The sequence below is a fragment of the Microcebus murinus genome, chromosome X (genome assembly GCF_040939455.1).
Source record: "Microcebus murinus isolate Inina chromosome X, M.murinus_Inina_mat1.0, whole genome shotgun sequence".
In the NCBI taxonomy this organism is placed as follows: Eukaryota; Metazoa; Chordata; class Mammalia; order Primates; family Cheirogaleidae; genus Microcebus; species Microcebus murinus.
The window spans coordinates 4,590,852-4,608,852 of NC_134136.1; the positions used below are offsets into that span (position 1 = coordinate 4,590,852).

The 18,001-nt window shown below is 51.0% G+C and overlaps 1 protein-coding gene across 5 annotated transcripts in view; it reads left to right on the forward strand.

The window, feature by feature from the left end:
• The first annotated feature begins 273 nt into the window (after positions 1-273).
• The window catches only part of DLG3 (discs large MAGUK scaffold protein 3), a 54,446-nt gene continuing 36,718 nt past the window's right edge, over positions 274-18,001 (forward strand). For 2 of the 5 annotated variants that reach the window (XM_012736226.3, XM_012736227.3), the window contains exons 1-9: positions 283-645; positions 3,955-4,005; positions 4,421-4,545; positions 4,768-4,937; positions 5,233-5,369; positions 5,716-5,860; positions 6,456-6,615; positions 8,298-8,454; positions 8,882-8,984. In XM_012736226.3, coding sequence (XP_012591680.1) covers positions 289-645; positions 3,955-4,005; positions 4,421-4,545; positions 4,768-4,937; positions 5,233-5,369; positions 5,716-5,860; positions 6,456-6,615; positions 8,298-8,454; positions 8,882-8,984 — 1,405 coding nt within the window. In that variant the 5' untranslated portion in view covers positions 283-288. Of the gene's footprint in view, positions 646-3,954; positions 4,006-4,420; positions 4,546-4,767; positions 4,938-5,232; positions 5,370-5,715; positions 5,861-6,455; positions 6,616-7,030; positions 7,256-8,297; positions 8,455-8,881; positions 8,985-9,740; positions 9,907-18,001 lie in introns of those variants that run through there. The other 3 variants (XM_012736228.2, XM_012736229.3, XM_012736230.3) reach the window with 3 other exon arrangements.

The following is an 18,001-nucleotide window of genomic DNA, read 5'->3' on the forward strand; positions in this document are numbered from 1 at the left end:
TCTTCTTTGCCTCTGGGCCTTGGCCCAGGAGCCACGACGGGCGACACGGAGCCGCCAGTGCTGGAGGGGGAGCCGTGGGTGCGGGGCAGCGTGGGGGCAGAGGCCCCGGGACGCCCGCCCGGCCCCAGGCCCCGCTCCGCCCGGGCGCCCCCACGGGTGCCCCCCCCTTCCTGGTCCGAGCAGTGTGACTGTACCCGGGAGCCCGGCGGCAGCGGCAGTGGTGGCGGCGGCGGGGGCAGCGTGGAAACCGGCGTGGGCTGGGGGGTCCGAGCCGCGGGGGGCAGTGCCATGCACAAGCACCAGCACTGCTGTAAGTGCCCTGAGTGCTATGAGGTGACTCGCCTGGCCGCCCTGCGGCGCCTCGAGCCTCCTGGCTATGGGGACTGGCAGGTGCCTGACCCCTACGGGCCGAGTGGGGGCAACGGGGCCAGCACGGGTTACGGGGGCTACAGCTCGCAGACCTTGCCCTCGCAGGCAGGGGCCACCCCCACCCCTCGCACCAAGGCCAAGCTCATCCCCACGGGCCGGGATGTGGGGCCCGTGCCCCCTAAGCCGGTCCCAGGCAAGAGCACCCCCAAACTCAACGGCAGCGGCCCCAGCTGGTGGCCTGAGTGCACCTGTACCAACCGGGACTGGTATGAGCAGGTATGGACCAGCTGGGGGGTGGGGGTGGGGGTGGGGCGGCGGTGGGGCGACTCAGGGGGGCTGGAGCGTGGGGGCCTAAAGGCGTGGGGTGCAGCTGGGGTTGCTGGGGCTCCAAGCTGGGGGGCCCAGAGCCCTAGCATCGCAGCTGGGCAAAGAGAGGCGGTTGGAAATGTGTGGGTCCCTGCGTGTGTCTGTCTGGGGGTCTCCATTCGGAGCGGCGGGAAGGAGCCGTGTGTGTCGGGTGAAGGTATGGCGGAGAGGCACATTTTCCGTGCGGGGGATTGGGTTTGTCTCAGTGCGGGGCTTTGGCGATGTCTCCGTGTCTGGCAGGGGGTGGGAGGTCCTGCGGGGGCTGTGTGTGGTGTGTGTCTCCACAGGGAGGAGGAGGGGGCATGGTGCTCTGCGTAGGGGGACGTGTGTGTGTGTGTGTGTGTGTGTGTGTGGAGGGCGGCGATGGAGCTCCTGTGAATCTGTGCAGAGGAGTCCATGTGCCTGGTGTGCCGAGCTTCATCCTCGATGCCATGAGTCCCTCGCCAGCCCAGTCCCTTTGTGTGTGAATGTGCACATGGACGTGTGGGGTGTCTCTCTGAATGTGGAGGTGTCTCTGTAGATGAGGCTGTAGGGATTGCTGTGTGTGTGTGGCTACATGTATATGCGTGTGAGCATGTGGCAGGGAGAGTGCACGCGTGTGCCTGTGTGTGCGCGCGAACGCGGGCGCGCATGTGTGTGTGTGTGTGTGTGTGTGTGTGTGTGCGCGTGTGTGCGTGCTCGGTGTCCCTGGTGAGAGGCGCTTGACAGGCAAGGGAGGGGAGGGGGAGGAGGTAAGACACACATCCCAAGCAAGGCTGAGGCTGCTGAGAAGGACGGACTCTTTTGTCCAGGCAGCTCTGAAGTGTGTGCTGGGGTGGGGGGTGCAGGGGGATTGGAGCAGCTTCCTCGCTTCAGCGCAGGCATGGTGCCTGGAGCCGGGCAAGGGGCAGCTGCCCTGGTGCAGGGACTGGCCCCAGTAGGGCATGTCCCCCTTGGGTACCCCCAGATGTGAGAGAGCTTAGCCCCCCAGCCCTGACGTGGCATAGCGTTGGAGCCTTTGGGTGCCGGGCACAACTCCGGCTTCCACTCCCAGCCTAAACTGCCAGCTTAGAAAATGGAAGGAGCATCTGTGGGAGAAGCAGCAAAATGGAGGCTGGGCCGGCAGAGCCAGGTCCCTGGCACGCAAGGCGGAGGGCCTGTCTGGTTACCCAACTCCGCAGCTCCCAGGGTGGGGAGAGAGGGAGAGGAAGCTTTGCTGTCGAGGGCAGGTGCTGGCTGCCCCAAGCTGGTGACCATTCTGGCTGCCTCTGTCCTCCTCTGGGGATAGGATGTGCTCTAAGAAGCAAAGGTGGGGACTTCCTGGGGAGAGGAGCCATTGGTTTTGGCCTTCTGCCTGTACACACTTACTGCTTCCCTTGTCCCTTCCCTTGGCCCTTTGCCCTCTCCAGTGTGTCCCCTCTTTCCTTTGCCCCTTTGCCCTGGGGCCCTTCCCTTGCAAACACCCTCTCATGCTTGTCCTGCCCAGCTGGGAGACAGGTGCCAACCCCAGGGCCGAGCCAGTTGGCCAAGGTTTTTTGGCCCTAGCAGCAAGGTCCCTGTATAGGGGTGGGATAGGGGCTTGAGGGTGGACCACTGAGAGTCAAAAGTCTCTGGATAGTACTGGAGCTGGGCTTGCGGCATGGCTTGTCACATGTGGGTGTCGTTTTGCCTGTGTGTCTGTTGCATCGCACTTGAGGAAGCTGTGTTGGTTTCGGGTCTGTGGAGAGCCACTGGTTCTTCCTCCTGGGATCAGGAAGCAGAGTGAGGCTGCAGCTGGAGTCCTCCCACCAACTCCCAGGGCTGCAGGGCAGGAAGTCCTGGGCCCAAACACAGAAATGGTGGAAGCATGACTAACCAGCCGTCTCCCCCTCTCCTCCACTCTGCTTCTGGAAGCCAAAGCTGTGTGGGGTGGAGACGGGATGGGGGAAGCAGAGCAGGGCATGTGGAGGAAACCTACCCTGGGTTTCCAGCTTTCCTCTTCTGAGGAGGAGGCCAGGGATCAGGAAAGGGACAACAGAGCCAGAAAAAGGTTGGGGAGAGGTGCCAGGACACCTGGGGAGGGAGGCAAAAAGACTCCTCCATTCTTGGGTATGAGAGTGGGAGCCAGGGGTGGGTGCTACTTGTCTGTCCAGAATCACATTGTTAGTTGACAGATGGACACAAGTACGTCCTATCTGGGAGGCCACATCCGTGGTTTGGTCAAGCCAAGCCTGTGTTTCTGACCCCCTCCCTTCTCTCTCCTCCTGTGGCCACTGCGTTGAAGACCACGGACTCTGCTGCCAATCAGTCGTGGGTCATCGACTTTTCCCTCATAGGAAATCTTGTCCACCATGCTCCTGTCCCACCCCTGGGTTTGCTTCTGACTCCTGACCAGATCCCACCCTGGCCCTTTCTGCTGGGAAACACAAAGGGTTCAGAATCAAAAGTCCCTTGGTAGAAAATGAATTAGTACTTTGATTCCTTCTGCCTATTTGAGGAATTGGGTACCTGGAGCCACAGAAGAAGGTCTAGAATGAGGGTTCACGAGGTACTGTGAAGAGTACAGCTCCCCTTTTTCCTATGAGCTCTGGTGGGGGAAGGGAATGAGTGACCAAAACATCAGTGGGCTTGACAGCTTGCTGTCATCAAAAGAGCACTTAGAGATCCAGGTTCTAGCACGTGCTCTGCCACTAACTCCCAGTGTGCCCTTAGGCACATCCCATGTCCTCTCTGGGCCTCAGTGTTACCATCTGTCACACGAATGCAGTTGGACAAGATGATGTCTGCTGTCCTTCCAGCTCTGACATGGTGGGAAGCTATGATCCCCAAGTCTGGGAGAGCTGTAGTTCAGAAGGGGAGCGGTTTCCTGTCCAAGCCACTGGGTATCCCCATGGATGCTGGGTGTGGCATGGTTTGCCTGCTATGCTCCATCTCTGCCATCCCCGTTAGGCCACCTCTGCACCCCTCCTAGTGAATCCTGAGGCCCTGAGCCTAGCCTCTCGGTGAGTGCACCACTGGCTGGCTCAGTCTAGACAGTTGATCTGGGCTAAATGAATGGCTGGGTTTAGCCTGATTTGGTTGAAAGCAAGGGGAAGGGAACAGCCTCCTTAGGGTCAGCCTGTCCTCATCTGTGGCCAAGAGGTACCCTTGGGTGTACTTGGGCTCTCCTACCTTGTGGGAGTGAGGGAGGAGGCAGGTTGACTAGGGGTAGATGGCTGGGAGGGCAAGAGGCACTGAGGGATTGCCCATGTCTTCCCCTAGGTGAATGGCAGTGACGGAATGTTCAAATATGAGGAGATAGTGCTTGAGCGGGTGAGTCTGCCAGAGGGGGGATGAAGTGGGTGGACAGGGCTGGAGGCAGGAGAGGGGAGGGCCCTGAACCGTGGTTTCCAGACACCTGGGAGGGCCTGTATTGAGAGGATGGGGAGACAGCAGCCCTCAGATGTAGCTTCACTGCATCAATCAATCAACCCACTAACGAATATTAATTGATCTTGCTCACTGAGGCCTGGGGAATTGTGGAAGAGATGGGTTTGCCGAGACCTCCCTGCCAGAATGGTCAGCACAGGTTGGGAAACTGCCAGGTTTCTGACAAATGTGCCCAGCCTGCCATGGCCCCTTCTGAGGCCTGGAGAACTTGCTCTGGGACGTGGAGGGAGATGGGGTACCCAGAACCCTTCTTTGTATCCTCAGAGTGAACAGACTGTGCCCTTCCCCCTTTCTGCAGGGCAACTCTGGCCTAGGCTTCAGTATCGCAGGTGGCATTGACAATCCCCATGTCCCTGACGACCCTGGCATCTTTATCACCAAGATCATCCCTGGTGGAGCAGCTGCCATGGATGGGAGGCTGGGGTGAGATGGCCTGGAAGCAGGGTTGTGGGTGACTTGGGAAGGATGGGGCTGAGGGGAGGAGGGCCAGCCTGGCAGGATGACCCTTCCATTAGATCTGAGAGGGGAGGGGGTAGAGGAGGGAAGAGGAGGGATGAGGAGGGGAGGAAGCAGGAGGGGGAGACAGTGGGAGAGGGGCTGGAGGGGTGGTGGCGCAGTGTCATGCCTCTTGGGCTTCCCCTGCAGGGTGAATGACTGTGTGCTGCGGGTGAATGAGGTGGACGTGTCGGAGGTGGTGCACAGCCGGGCAGTGGAGGCGCTGAAGGAGGCGGGCCCTGTGGTGCGGTTGGTGGTGCGGAGGCGACAGCCCCCACCCGAGACTATCATGGAGGTCAATCTGCTCAAGGGGCCCAAAGGTGCGACCCTTCGGGTTCCTGTGCTCTGGCCAGAGCCCCCCGCCCCAGGTCCTAGCTGGCCCCATAGGGAATGGAAGGGAATGGCCTTAATCCTTGCCTTACTCCCCCTGTTCCAGCTCACAGCCTTCTTCTTGACCCTTACTGACCTTGGGATGGCGGCCTAGTGTTTGGGATCCCTTGGGGAAGCTCCTGTGAACCCAGTGGGTTAGATGGGGGTAGGGGGTTGGATTTGGGATTGACAACACTCTAACCCTTCCATATGGCCCTCTCCCACTCCTTGCTGGCTCCCACCCAGGCCTGGGGTTCAGCATCGCTGGGGGCATTGGCAACCAGCACATCCCAGGAGACAACAGCATCTATATCACCAAGATCATCGAGGGGGGTGCTGCTCAGAAGGATGGACGCCTACAGATTGGGGACCGGCTGCTGGCGGTGAGACAGACTTCACAGGGCTACCCAAATGGTGGAGGGGGGAGGGGGAGGCAGAGCTCCAGCACCCTCTCACTCCGCCTGAACCTCACTTGGGGATGAGGCATTATGGGGAATTTCAAGAGTATCATCTGAGTGGTGTTTACCCAGAAACTAAGACCCTGGTTCTTTTGTGGCTGGGTTCCTCTCACTTGCCCTGTCCATGCCTCCCGCCTCTCTGCTCCTCACAGCACTATGCTTGGGCCTTTGGTAGCCCGCTTTGGAATTTCGCTGAAAGGGCACCCCTCACTGTTCCCTGGAGAGGCCTTCCCTTCTCCCGAGTCCTAACCTGAGGCTTCTGCGTGTCTAGGTGAACAACACCAATCTGCAGGATGTGAGGCATGAGGAAGCTGTGGCCTCGCTCAAGAACACATCTGATATGGTCTATCTGAAGGTGGCCAAGCCAGGCAGCCTCCACCTCAACGACATGTATGCTCCTCCTGACTACGCCAGCAGTACGTACCCATCACCCTCTGTCCCTGGCCTAAAGCCCTGCGCACTGGTTTCAAGAGGAGGAACTTCATAGCCCTTGTTAACAGAGATCAAGCACAGAGGATGGTGCTCGGGAGAACTGAGTGCAGATCTCAGCTCTGTCTCTTAGAGCTGGGTGCCCTGGAGCAAGTCCCTTTCACCTGTCTTTAGTTTCTTCTTTGGCAAAAAGGAGCTAATGATATATGTGCTGCCTTCCTCATAGGACTGGTGCATGGATCAAATGAGATCATGGACAAGAAAGCCCTTGGAAAACTGTATATTAGGCTATAGAGATGTGAGGGATTATTATTAGTCACACCTCTAGTCATGCCTTCTTTGTAGACTGCCTTGACTTCAGCTCTTTCTAAGACTCACAGGAGTGAGCCCAGGATTTAGAAAGGGACTGCGGAGGAGGAACCCTGGGTGTGGGGAGGTGGATGGAGTGGGGAGGAGCGGCCTGAGCAATCTCCGTCTCTCTGGCACCTGAAGTAGGGTGTGGAGGAAAGTCCTTGGAGGGGGGTGGGGTAGGGTACTTGCTGGGACCATCTCTGAACCTTTCTCCCCCTTTCTTGATTCCAGCTTTTACTGCCTTGGCTGACAACCACATAAGCCATAACTCCAGCCTGGGTTATATCGGGGCTGTGGAGAGCAAGGTCAGCTACCCTGCTCCTCCTCAGGTCCCCCCCACCCGCTACTCTCCCATCCCCAGGCACATGCTGGCTGAGGACGACTTCACCAGGTAGGCCCCCGCCCCATCCGATCTCGCCAGGGCTGGGGAAGGAGAGGCATCCGTTTCCGGCGGGCCATAGGCCTCCTTGTAGTGTGGCTTTGTAGTCCCGGCTTTGGGGTCTCCCTGGAGAGGGACAGATGGAGCTGCAGGGACAAGTTCTACCATCAGGCGGAGCGCCGATGAGTGGCCCCATCCGAAAGTACGGATAAAGGATGGAGTGGAGCGTAGAGGGGACCGCGAGTTTCCCCGCCCGAGGCGGTTGCAGTCCCCTCTGCTGCAACCATTTCAAGGGAGAGAAGAAAGCAGGCCGGCTGGTGGGGTTGGCTTGGACTCTGAGAGGTGGCCTCGCGGGAAACAGCCCCGCCCCACTGGCGCGGAGGCTGCGCCCGGCGGTGGAACTGGTCGGGCCGGCTGGGGTTCCGGGGGACAGGTTTGCGGGGTGGGGCCTGGTAGGCTGCTGGGCAGGCTGCAGTGGAGCCGGAAGGGTAGGCGGACGGGGGACAGCCAGAGGAGCCATGGAGAGGGGCCGCAAGTTCTCAGGCTCCAGCTTGGCCCTGGGCTTGGGATCGGCCTCGGCTTCGGCATGGAGGAGGGCTTCACAAAGGTGGGCCTGGCCGCTCCGCTCCCTGCGGCCTGGAGGGGATGCCAGGTAGGAGTGGAGGGCTATGAATGAGCAAGAGCATCCGAGGGAGGGAGTCTTGCCCCTGGGACTGGAAGCAAGCAAGGAGGAGTCTTGCTTGGCGTTTGCTCAGATGAAAGTTGCTTATAACAAGTGAAGGCAGTGGGGGGGGGGACAGTGTGCTGGGAGTCTGGTTAAATGGACATACATGTGCAGCTGTTTGCTATCACCCGATGACACTGTGACCATTTACAAAGGGGTTCCTTAGACGTGGTTAGTTTTATTCAGGTTTTTCACGTGCTTGTCTCCTCTCTTCAGTCTGGGTCCTAAGCTCATTTTGGGGTCCTGGGATTTCTTTCCTTTTTTTTGAGATGGGGTCTCACTGTATTGCCTAGTCTGATCTTCAACTCCTGGGCTCAAGCAATCCTCCCACCTCAGCCCCCCCAGAAGCTGGGACTACAGGTGTGAGCCACCTCACCCAGCTCTAGGAGATCTTTTTCCATCTTCCACATCACCTAGCAGGATACATAGTGGTAGCTACTGACTAAATATGTTGTTGAGGAAGGTAGGAAGGTAGGTGGGTGGAATTTTGAGACTGCAGAGCAGGGGTGTAAAGTAACTATGCACATCTTGTGTGGATGGTGAGTGCCTTCCACCCCAGGGTGATTCCACTGCCCCTAACTGGCTCCTCTTCTTGTGGCCCAGGGTCCATCACACAGGTTGATATGATAGGAGAATCTGGGAAGGAAGAAGACCAGTGAGTGGGCTCTGAGATTTTGTCTCTAGAGTTCAGGGTAGGGGTTCATTGACCTGAGAGAGTAGGGGACTACCCACTGGGAAGTTGACTGTAAGCCCTCAGGAAGAAGGGAGGGAAGAGGTACTGAAACTTGGCACCTGACAGAAAGCAGCAGCCAAGCAGATTTCAGGAGACAAAGGGAGAAACAGGGTGTCATACGTAGGGATCCAAGTCCTTACTCCCTACAGCCAGTATGGCTCTTGTGCCAGGCTGGCCTTTACTGGGACAACAGTTCATATCTACCTTATCCTGACTCCTCCATTCCTTTCCCACCAGAGAGCCCCGAAAGATCATCCTGCACAAGGGATCCACAGGCCTGGGCTTCAACATCGTAGGAGGAGAGGATGGAGAAGGCATTTTTGTCTCCTTCATCCTGGCAGGAGGCCCAGCTGACCTGAGTGGGGAGCTGCGCAGGGGAGACCGGATCTTATCGGTGAGGAGACAAAGGCAAGGTGGGAGGATGGGAGCTATGCCAGTGTAAAAGGGAGGAAGGGAGACCTTGCTTCCTTCAAGCAATGCTTTTTCGGATGAGGGAAGGGCTAAGAACTGGAGAAAACTTACACTGTTTTTATAGATATCCTTAGTGAGGGACAGGGACCAGGACTAGACTTATTCTTGAGGAGGAAATGAATGTCTCTTAGATCTTAACCCTAATTGGCATTTGACCTCTACAAAGATAATTATTACACTAGAAATGTCATATCCTTTAGGTCTTGTTTTAGGGACAAGGATGGAATACTGGGAAAGACATCTGAATGGCTTAGGGATGGGCTACCTATGTCCCTCCCTCTCCTAATTGCTAGGACTGAGGACTCCCCTTCTTGCTTCTGGGGTGGCTCACAGCTTCTCTCTTTGGCCAGGTGAATGGAGTGAACCTGAGGAATGCAACTCATGAGCAGGCTGCAGCTGCTCTGAAACGGGCTGGCCAGTCAGTCACCATTGTGGCCCAGTACAGACCTGAAGGTAGGATAAGGGAAGGTGGGAAGTGATGATGTAGAGGAATTTGTATTGGCTTTTTGCCATCGTAGGTAACAAAGCCACTAGACCAGGTCCCTTCTACGCTAGGGCAGAAACCTCTTCCTCTCTCTTTTCCTTCTGGATGGGGGTTGGCTTGGGTGTCTAGGAAGGCTGTGCTCAGAGCCTACTGATCAGAGCTGCAGTGCAGCAGACGACCAGTAGTGGGCAGCAGCCTACGGGAAGAAGCGCAGAGATTAGGCGGCTAGAAAAAGGGGAGGGGGCGGAGGGCTGAGAGGCGAAGACAGGGAACTGTGTGCCCTGGAAAAGAGAACAGCTCTTGGTTAGAAGTTATCAGAAAGAAGAGATCCAATCTCGTAAGAGATCATGAGCCAAACCTCTATGAAGCCCCTACTCTCCTCCCCTCATTAAGATGACCTCGAAAGACCATAAACACGCTGAAAAGGTGATACTACGCCCTTGGGGTAAAGGATCACTAGTCTACCTAGTCCCCCCGCGGGGGAAGGGGCCTTCTTTGTATTCTCATTGAGCAGTCCCCTGACTGGGGCGAGTGGGCGGGGCTAGTTATGCAAATGAATTCGTTTGATTGGCTGGGGCCGACCGTGGCCCAGGTGCCGAGGTGAGCTGCGGGAAGGCGCGCCCTAGTCCGCCGGCCGGCGGGGTGGCCATTGGCCGGCCGAGCGCGGCCTCCAGAGGCACGCTCCGCCCCTGACCCAGGCGGAGGGCGGCGGGCGCCCCTCCTTTCCCCCCTCGCGCGCCTCAGGCGTCTCCTCCTCTCCCCTCCTCCTCCTCCCTCTTCCCCTCCTCCCGCGCGCCCCGCTTTGTGTCCCTGGTCTCCCGCGCGGGACGGAGGGACTGGCCCGAGCTGGCGCTTTCTCAGCACTAGACCTGGACTCCGACCCGGCGCCAGGTGAGGTGGGGCGGACCGGGGTCAGGCCCCCTCACAGTCCCCCTGGCCTCTCTCTGGTTCTGTTCTCAGCCCTCTTTTCCAACACTGCGCCCCCAGCTCTGCCCTATCCCCCGAATGCCTCCGCTGCGTGCCCCGGGCCTTCGCCTGAGCCCCTCCTGAGGGCCCCTCGGGGCGCCGCGCGGGGTGGAGCGCCGGCTCTCCCTCCACAGGGCCCTGTCTGGCCTTCACCTCTTTGCCATCACCTTTCCGCACCCACGAACTGCGCCCCTTCTCGCCCCAGGGCCTCAGTCCTGCCTGCTGCCGCTTCCTGCTGGCTTCTGCGCCCCCAGCGCTCCCTAATCGCTTTCCTCAGAGGACTTTTCTAGATCCTCCCCTCCCCCACGCGCGTCCTCCACGCCACCTGGCTACCTCCGGGGACACCGGGCTCGGTCTGGGATTCTCCTGCCCCTGTCCCTTTTGTTTGCGAGGGTCTTTACTATACCCGACGTCTTTCGCCTCCCCCTTCCCTTTGTAAGGCGGCCTTTGTCCCCTAGGGCTGCAGCGCCTGGGCTCCTTGGACACCTAGGCCCTGCGGGCCAGTCACTAAGGTGGAGGAAGGGGCCTTTCCCAGGCAGGTGCTCTAGTTCCATGATGAGAAGCTGATAGGCAGGGAGCCCTGTCGCCCTGTCGCTACGCTGAGAGGGATCGAAAGCGCCTACCTCAGTCCTTTCCGCCCCCTCCCCCGTGCTTGTTCGGTGCCTCAGGAGCCCGTAGGGAAAGGAGAGAGGGCTCGCCACCTTTCGCCCCAGGCTTTTTTGATGGGGGACTGAGGTGTAGGGAGGTAACCAGCTGGAGAGCTCGTTGGTCTGAGGTAATGGGAAAGAGGGATGCAAATGGGCACTTTGAATCATCTCTCTCCATGTTTGGTTTTCAGCTTACTGACAGGGAATGCACCTTAGGGTTATTGCTTTTTAGGATTTATGTGTGTGCTGTTTGCTTCTGAGGATAGAGCTAACCATCTGATTTTTATTAGCAACTAATATTTATCCATTTCGTGCCACAACCTAGACTAAGTAGGTTCTGCAAAGGAAATGGTTTCTGTTGCGCGCGTGTGGGGCGGGGGAGAAATTGATGTTTCTTTTGGTTTTGCTCTGTAATGTTGGGCACACGGAAACAAAACTATGAATTTGGTGGTGGTATGTCGGAAACTGGTGACTGCATATTCTATGACTTTTGTTGGAGGAATGCCACTGGTTTGCATAAAAAAACTGCAAGTTGTCCAGGGTAAGGGGATTCCTGCAATGTTGATTGCTCTCTTGGGTATATTTCTGAGAGTTTATAATGGAGGTTGAGGTTGCTATCTTATGTTAGGTCTTCCTAGCACTTGCTAAACAAGGCCTTTTTTCTCTTAGGATTTAGTTTAACTACTGTTGTTAAGGCTGTATCACCCCAATCTTATTTCTTTGTTTGGTTTGGTATATCCAACGGGGCCCCAAGCATGCAAAAGCTTTTTTTTTTTTTTCCATTTGAAAATGGACCCTTGGAGTCTGGTCCAGAGGGACTATTAAGCATTCCATGTTGGGCCCTGAACTTTGTGTGATAAAATGCTAGTTTTTAAAAATAAGAACTCCATGTCGATCATTTTATAATTATATACAGTTCTTTGGAGGATTGCATTACGGTGGGTATTTACAAAATGCATAATCCAAGTATATGTCTGTTGGCAAAAATGGCAGAGACTTTGCATGTTATTGGCCAGGTAAGTGTTCATTATTTGGATATTTTTCACATACAATGTGAGAGCTGGAAAAGATCGTGTAGACCCCTTATTGTACATACTAGAACAATGACAGGAGAGCCAGGATATGACTTGCCTAAGATCATGATGGGAAAGTTGCATAGGGTCAGCAATCAATCACTTTAATCCTGAGGTCTGCCAGTAGTCACTGGCAGTTTAATCCTGGCAGTTTAATCTTGAGGTCGTGAGCATGGACAAACTATGCTCTTGAAGACCTGAGAGACCTAAGACCTAGTTAAGAGTGGAGGAGCAACAGGAAAGGGACTGAGGAAATGAAATAACAGACGCTGTAAAGAGTGAAGGAAAGATGTATGTGGAGGGGAAGGTTAGAGTGGTCTCCATGGTGGCCACTGAGGAACCGTTGCCAAACCAGTGTAGCCTTTAGCTAGATAGCCTTTAGCATGAGAGCTTAAAATATACCTTTAATTAATTAGAACAGAGAACAATTTTTCTTCTTTTTAAAAAGGCGTTAATGAGATATAAGTCATTTGCCATATAATTCCCCCATTTAGGTATGTAATTCAATGGCTTTTAGGCACACAGTTGTGCCTCTAACACCACAGTAAATTTTAGAACATTTTCATTACCCCTCTCCTTTTAATATATAGAGAGGGCACAAGCATTTGGAAGGGTGATAGGTTTAGGACAGTTGCTTCCTAATGTATCTCACCTGGACACTGACTGCATGACAACTTGGGAATACTCTAACCTTGAGATTCTTTCATATATCCAGTTTGCTTGATGTGGGTTAAATACATAATGAAGTATAGGAACCACATCTTTCTATTGTGCCTAGCATGGATGCTTTACAGGTGTTTTTATGATGAAGATTTGGAAAATATTAAAATAGAAGTACTAAATGATAAGGTACCACAGTGAGAGATGCTGTTTAATATTTTCACTCCTGAATGCTCCAAATGGTTGTGGACACAGCAATCCTACCTATTAGCTAAAAATAGCATGATGTTCTTGGGCATGTATAATCCTGCTTAAAATTCAAATTGAAAATTTAAACAACTGGCTCTTGGCAAAGCCTCTCTTCCAATCTATTCTAAAATGAAAAATATTTTTCTGTGACTTGTGGCATTGCTCCACCAAGGAAGGATGGGCTTTGTATTATAAGATTTTGAGATCTCCTACATTTCCCCCCTAGTTACTTTGTGTCAGCCTCTGGTTATAAACCAAGCTGATATTTTTCTGGAAAGCCCTTTTATTTTTAGAGTAGAACCTGATCTCAAAATCAGGAGGTGAGCCAGAAATTTGTCACTAAGGTAGCTAAAGTGGGAACTGATCCTTTGTGACCAGTCTTTTCAATTGGAATGTAAATCCAGATAGGCTGGGGGTATGGGGAGTGAGAGAGAATGAGAGTTTTTCCATAACTTATTTTAAGGTGTGGGATAAGCATATTTTCACCAGGGAAACACCTTGAGGTAAAGTCTGGAAGAGTTAGGGAGATCAGTGTTGACAGTAACTTGAAAGCATAAAAGAGATATTTTCCTTATAACATTTATGTAACCATCCCATCTCCTCCTGTTTAAGAATGAAGGAGGTAAACATAACTGCTATCCTATCAGCATGATCTCTCTTGAGAACAGAGGTGAAAGTATACCCAGGCAAAGAATCAAAGTTCTGAAACTTTGCCATCCTGAAAGAAGGCTATCCTATAAACAGCATTTCTACACTGTGAACAAATTGAAGGCAGCTAGTATTGTATTTTGTGTTCCCAGCATCTAGTTGGACCTTGGAACATGGTTTGTTGAATTGAATTATTGAGTATCTCTACATTCAGATACTTTTGTTAAGCATGAATCTGCAGGATATTCCTGTGAGATAGGTGGTATTATCCCCATTTTGCAGATGAGGAAAATGATGGTCAGAGAGGTTGAGTGACTTGCTCAGGATCACATACCCAGTGAGGGGCAGAATAAAAGTTTGAAGTCAGATTTCCTGAGAACTTCGGATCTAAGGCTTTTGCCACTAGGCCACAACTATCTCTCACTACTGTGGGAAACTGTGAGCCCCCTTCCCAGATACATCTAGACACAGTAGAGGATACCATTCTGAGACTCCTCAGGTGCCAGAAACTGTTAACAAATGGAGTAAAACCAACTCCTAAATCTCAGCTTTTTAGTCTTAATGGCCACAAGCTCCTGCCTCAAAGGAAGAAGTAACCTGGAGGTAGAAGGGCTCCTGGAAGCCTGAAGGAAAGTGGATTTAGGAAGATTACTAGGGAGTGATATTGCGGGGCGGGGGGGGGGGGGGATTTAGGAGGAGCCAAAAGGTGGGAGTTGGCTTGCATGACTTAATAGTGTGCAGGCTTAAGAACATTAATGCAGTAAGTAGGCATTTCTCAATTCTTTAAGTGAAATGAGTTGTATTTGTCATTCATTTTTTTTATGACCTTACAATTCACTTATTTAAGGATACACTTCAGTGGTTTTTAAAATGTTCACAGAGTTGTACAACCATTACTACAATCAATTTTAGAATTTTCATTGCCCCATACCCTTTAGTTGTCACCCTCCCCCACCCACTCCACCCCTCCCCCACCTTCCTATTCCCCCTCAGCCCTAAGCAACCACGAATCTACTTTCTATCTCAATGGATTTGCCTATTCTGGACATTTCATATAATATGTGGTTTTTGACTGGCTTTTTTCACTTAATATTGTCAAGGTTTTTCAGTGTTGTAGTATCAATATTTCATTGATACTACAATATTTCATTGATACTACAATATTGTAGTATCAATATTTCATTCCTTTTTATGGATGAATAATATTTCATCTGTATACACCACCTTTTGTTTATCAGTTGATGAATATTTGGGTTGTTTCTGCTTTTTGACTGTTATGAATAATGTTCTATGAACATCTGTAGGCATATTTTTGCATGGACATGTTTGCATTTCTCTTGGAGATATATATACACCTATGGGTGGAATTGCTGGATCATACGGCACCTCCGTTTAACCTTTTGAGTAATGGCCAGGCTACTTGCCATAGCGGCTGCAACATTTCATATTCCTACCAGCAGTGCGTGAGGGTTCTAATTTCTCTACAACCTCCCCAACACTTGTTATTGTCAGTCTTTTTGATCCTAGCTATCCCGGTAGTTGTGAAGTGGTAGGTATCTAATTGTGGTTTTGATTTGCATTTCTCTGATGGCTGATGATGTTGAGCATATTTTCGAGTACTTATTGTTTGCTGTTCAGTTTTGCTTTGCTCTGTCCCCTGATGTGATTCTCAGTGTTTCCAAATTGACCTGAGGCTGGAGCAAGCCAAATATGTTGCTAGTCAGGTGATTAGAAGGAACCAAGAGGATAACTATCTCTCAATCTTATCATTGTGTGTGCTGGAGGGGTTTAAGGCTTTGGGAGTAGATAATTTTAGCTAGGAATGCTGACCTGATAAAAATGATAGGGCCCACATTTTTTTTAAAAAAAACAATTTATTGAGATATAATTCACATACTGTACAATGAACCTATTTAAGGTATACAGTAGTTTTTAGTATTTTCAGAGTTGTGCAGCTGTCACCACAATCAATTTTAGAATATATTCATCACCTCAAAAAGAAGCCCTGTGCCCATTAGCAATCACTCTCCATTTCCCCCCAGCTCCTCCCTTCACCCCAGCCATAGGCAACTACTAATTTATCTGTTTCCATAAAGTTGCCTATTCTGGCAAGTTCATATAAATGAAATCATGCAATATGTGGCCTTTCATGTCTGGCTGTTTTCACTTAGCATAAACTTTTCAAGGTTCATCCATGTCGTAGCATGTATCAATCAGTACTTCATTTTTATGGCTTGATAATATTCCATCCTATTATTATGCCACATTTTGTTTATCTGTTCTTGAGTTGATGGACATTTGGGTTGTATCCACCCTTTTTTTTCGAGACAGAGTCTTACTCTGTTGCCCAGGCTAGAGTGCCGTGGCGTCAGCCTAGCTCACAGCAACCTCAAACTCCTGGGCTCAAGCGATCCTTCTGCCTCAGCCTCCCAAGTAGCTGGGACTACAGGCATGTGCCACCATGCCCGGCTATTTTTTTCTATATATTTTTAGTTGGCCAGCTAATTTCTTTCTATTTTTTTTTTTTTAGTAGAGACGGGGTCTCTCTCTTGCTCAGGCTGGTTTCGAAGTCCTGACCTTGAGTGATCCTCCCCCCTTGGCCTCCCAGAGTGCTAGGATTACAGGTGGGAGCCACCATGCTTGGCCTGTATCTACGTTTTGACTATTGTGAGTTGTGCTGCTATGAACATTAATATACAAGTTTTTGTGTGAACATATGTTTTCAGTTTTCTTGGATGTATACATAGGAGTGGAGTTTCTGGGTCATAAGGTAACTTAGTGTTTAACATTTTTGAGGGACTGCCAGACTTTTTCCCAAAGTAGCTGCCTCCTTTTTGCCTTGTCCTTTTGTTAGATGGTTTGAGGCAAAATGCTAGGAGCTTTGGTGTCTGTAAAACATCAGTTCTTCCTGATGGGGTAGAATGATTAAGATAATATATAATAATGTGAATGAATTATTTCTTATTTAATTGTAGCTTTTTAGGATTTATTTTTAGTTTAATGTGTTACATGTTAAAATCTTGACTCTGATTAACACTGTTGTTTTGTTTAAAGCTTTAGTCTTATATTCCACAATAGGGTGATTGTTTTATTGTAAAAAATAAAAATTATTTTTGCTCCCTTTATGTAAGTGTGTGTATATATATGTATCAAATCTATATATAAATAAAATCTTGGCAGAGGAGCCAAGGCATTCCTGGGTTCTAACTTTAAGTAGCTGAATGATCTTAGATTAGTCAACCTACCTATTAGGGACTCAATTTTCTGATACATAAAATGAGGGGACTGTGCGAAATGATCTCTAATGTTTCTTTTTTTTTTTTTTTTTTGAGACAGAGTCTCACTTTGTTGTCCAGGCTAGAGTGAGTGCTGTGGCGTCAGCCTAGCTCACAGCAACCTCACACTCCTGGGCTCGAGCGATCCTTCTGCCTCAGCCTCCCGAGTAGCTGGGACTACAGGCATGCGCCACCATGCCCGGCTAATTTTTTATATACATATCAGTTGGCCAATTAATTTCTTTCTATTTATAGTAGAGATGGGGTCTCGCTCTTGCTCAGGCTGGTTTTGAACTCCTGACCTTGAGCAATCCGCCCGCCTCGGCCTCCCAAGAGCTAGGATTACAGGCGTGAGCCACAGCGCCCGGCCTCTAATGTTTCTTCTAACTCAAATTCTGTGTTAGATAAGTGGAAGTGAGCTATAAATTCAGTTTACCATTTCCTATTTACGAAGTCTTGAGCTAATAATAGTCTTGCTTTAATAAGGGTCGTCTTGTCCCCTCTTCTTTGCTATGATAAGGCTTCACCTTCTTGAAATGGACTTTTGTTTGCTTTTCACTGAATTTAGATATCATTGGCAAGGCATGGTGGCTCAGGCCTGTAATCCTAGCCTCTGGGAGGCCGAGGTGGGAGGATCATTTTAGCTCAGGAGTTTGAGACCAGCTTGAGCAAGACTGAGACCCTGTCTCTACTAAAAACAGAAAGAAATTAGCTGGGCAACTAAAAATATATAGAAAAAATTAGCTGGGCATGGTGGCGCATGCCTGTAGTCCCAGCTACTCGGGAGGCTGAGGCAGGAGGATCACTTGAGCCCAGGAGTTTGAGGTTGCTGTGAGCTAGGCTGATGCCATGGCACTCTAGCCCAGGCAACAGAGTGAGACTCTGTCTCAAAAAAAAAAAAAAAAAAAAACAAGAATTTAGATATCATTAAAAAGCAAAGCCCTAGAGATTTTTGTGATTTTTTTTCCTACTTGATGAAATTATGTGATAAAAAATCTGAATAGACCAAAAGCAGAAAATTAACATATTTTGTATAAATATGTACATTAGGGATATGGATAAATGTCCTTCGAAAAGGACAAAGAGAATTTTGCAAAGTTTTGGGTTAAATTCCAGACTAGATTATTAAGAGTTGTTTTGTAAATACTCAGAAAAAGAAGTAGTGAGCACTGGGAACCAGTATTTGTTCACCAAGGTCAAACAAGTCATGTTGGCTTGACCAAATTTTCTTGATGGGCAGGGCAGGGAAATATGGTAGATATGATATGTCTAGATTTCAGCAAGGCATTGACAAAACTTCTTTGGTCTACTTTGGGATAAGATGGCTCAGTGATAATACATTTAAGTGGATTTGTCTGGAATTGGTTGAATGAACAGTCCCAGAGGAAAGTGATTAATGAGCTAGGAGCAGTATGGAGCGAAGTTTCTAGTGCGTGTGTGTCCTGGCTTTGTCTTTGGGCCTATCCTG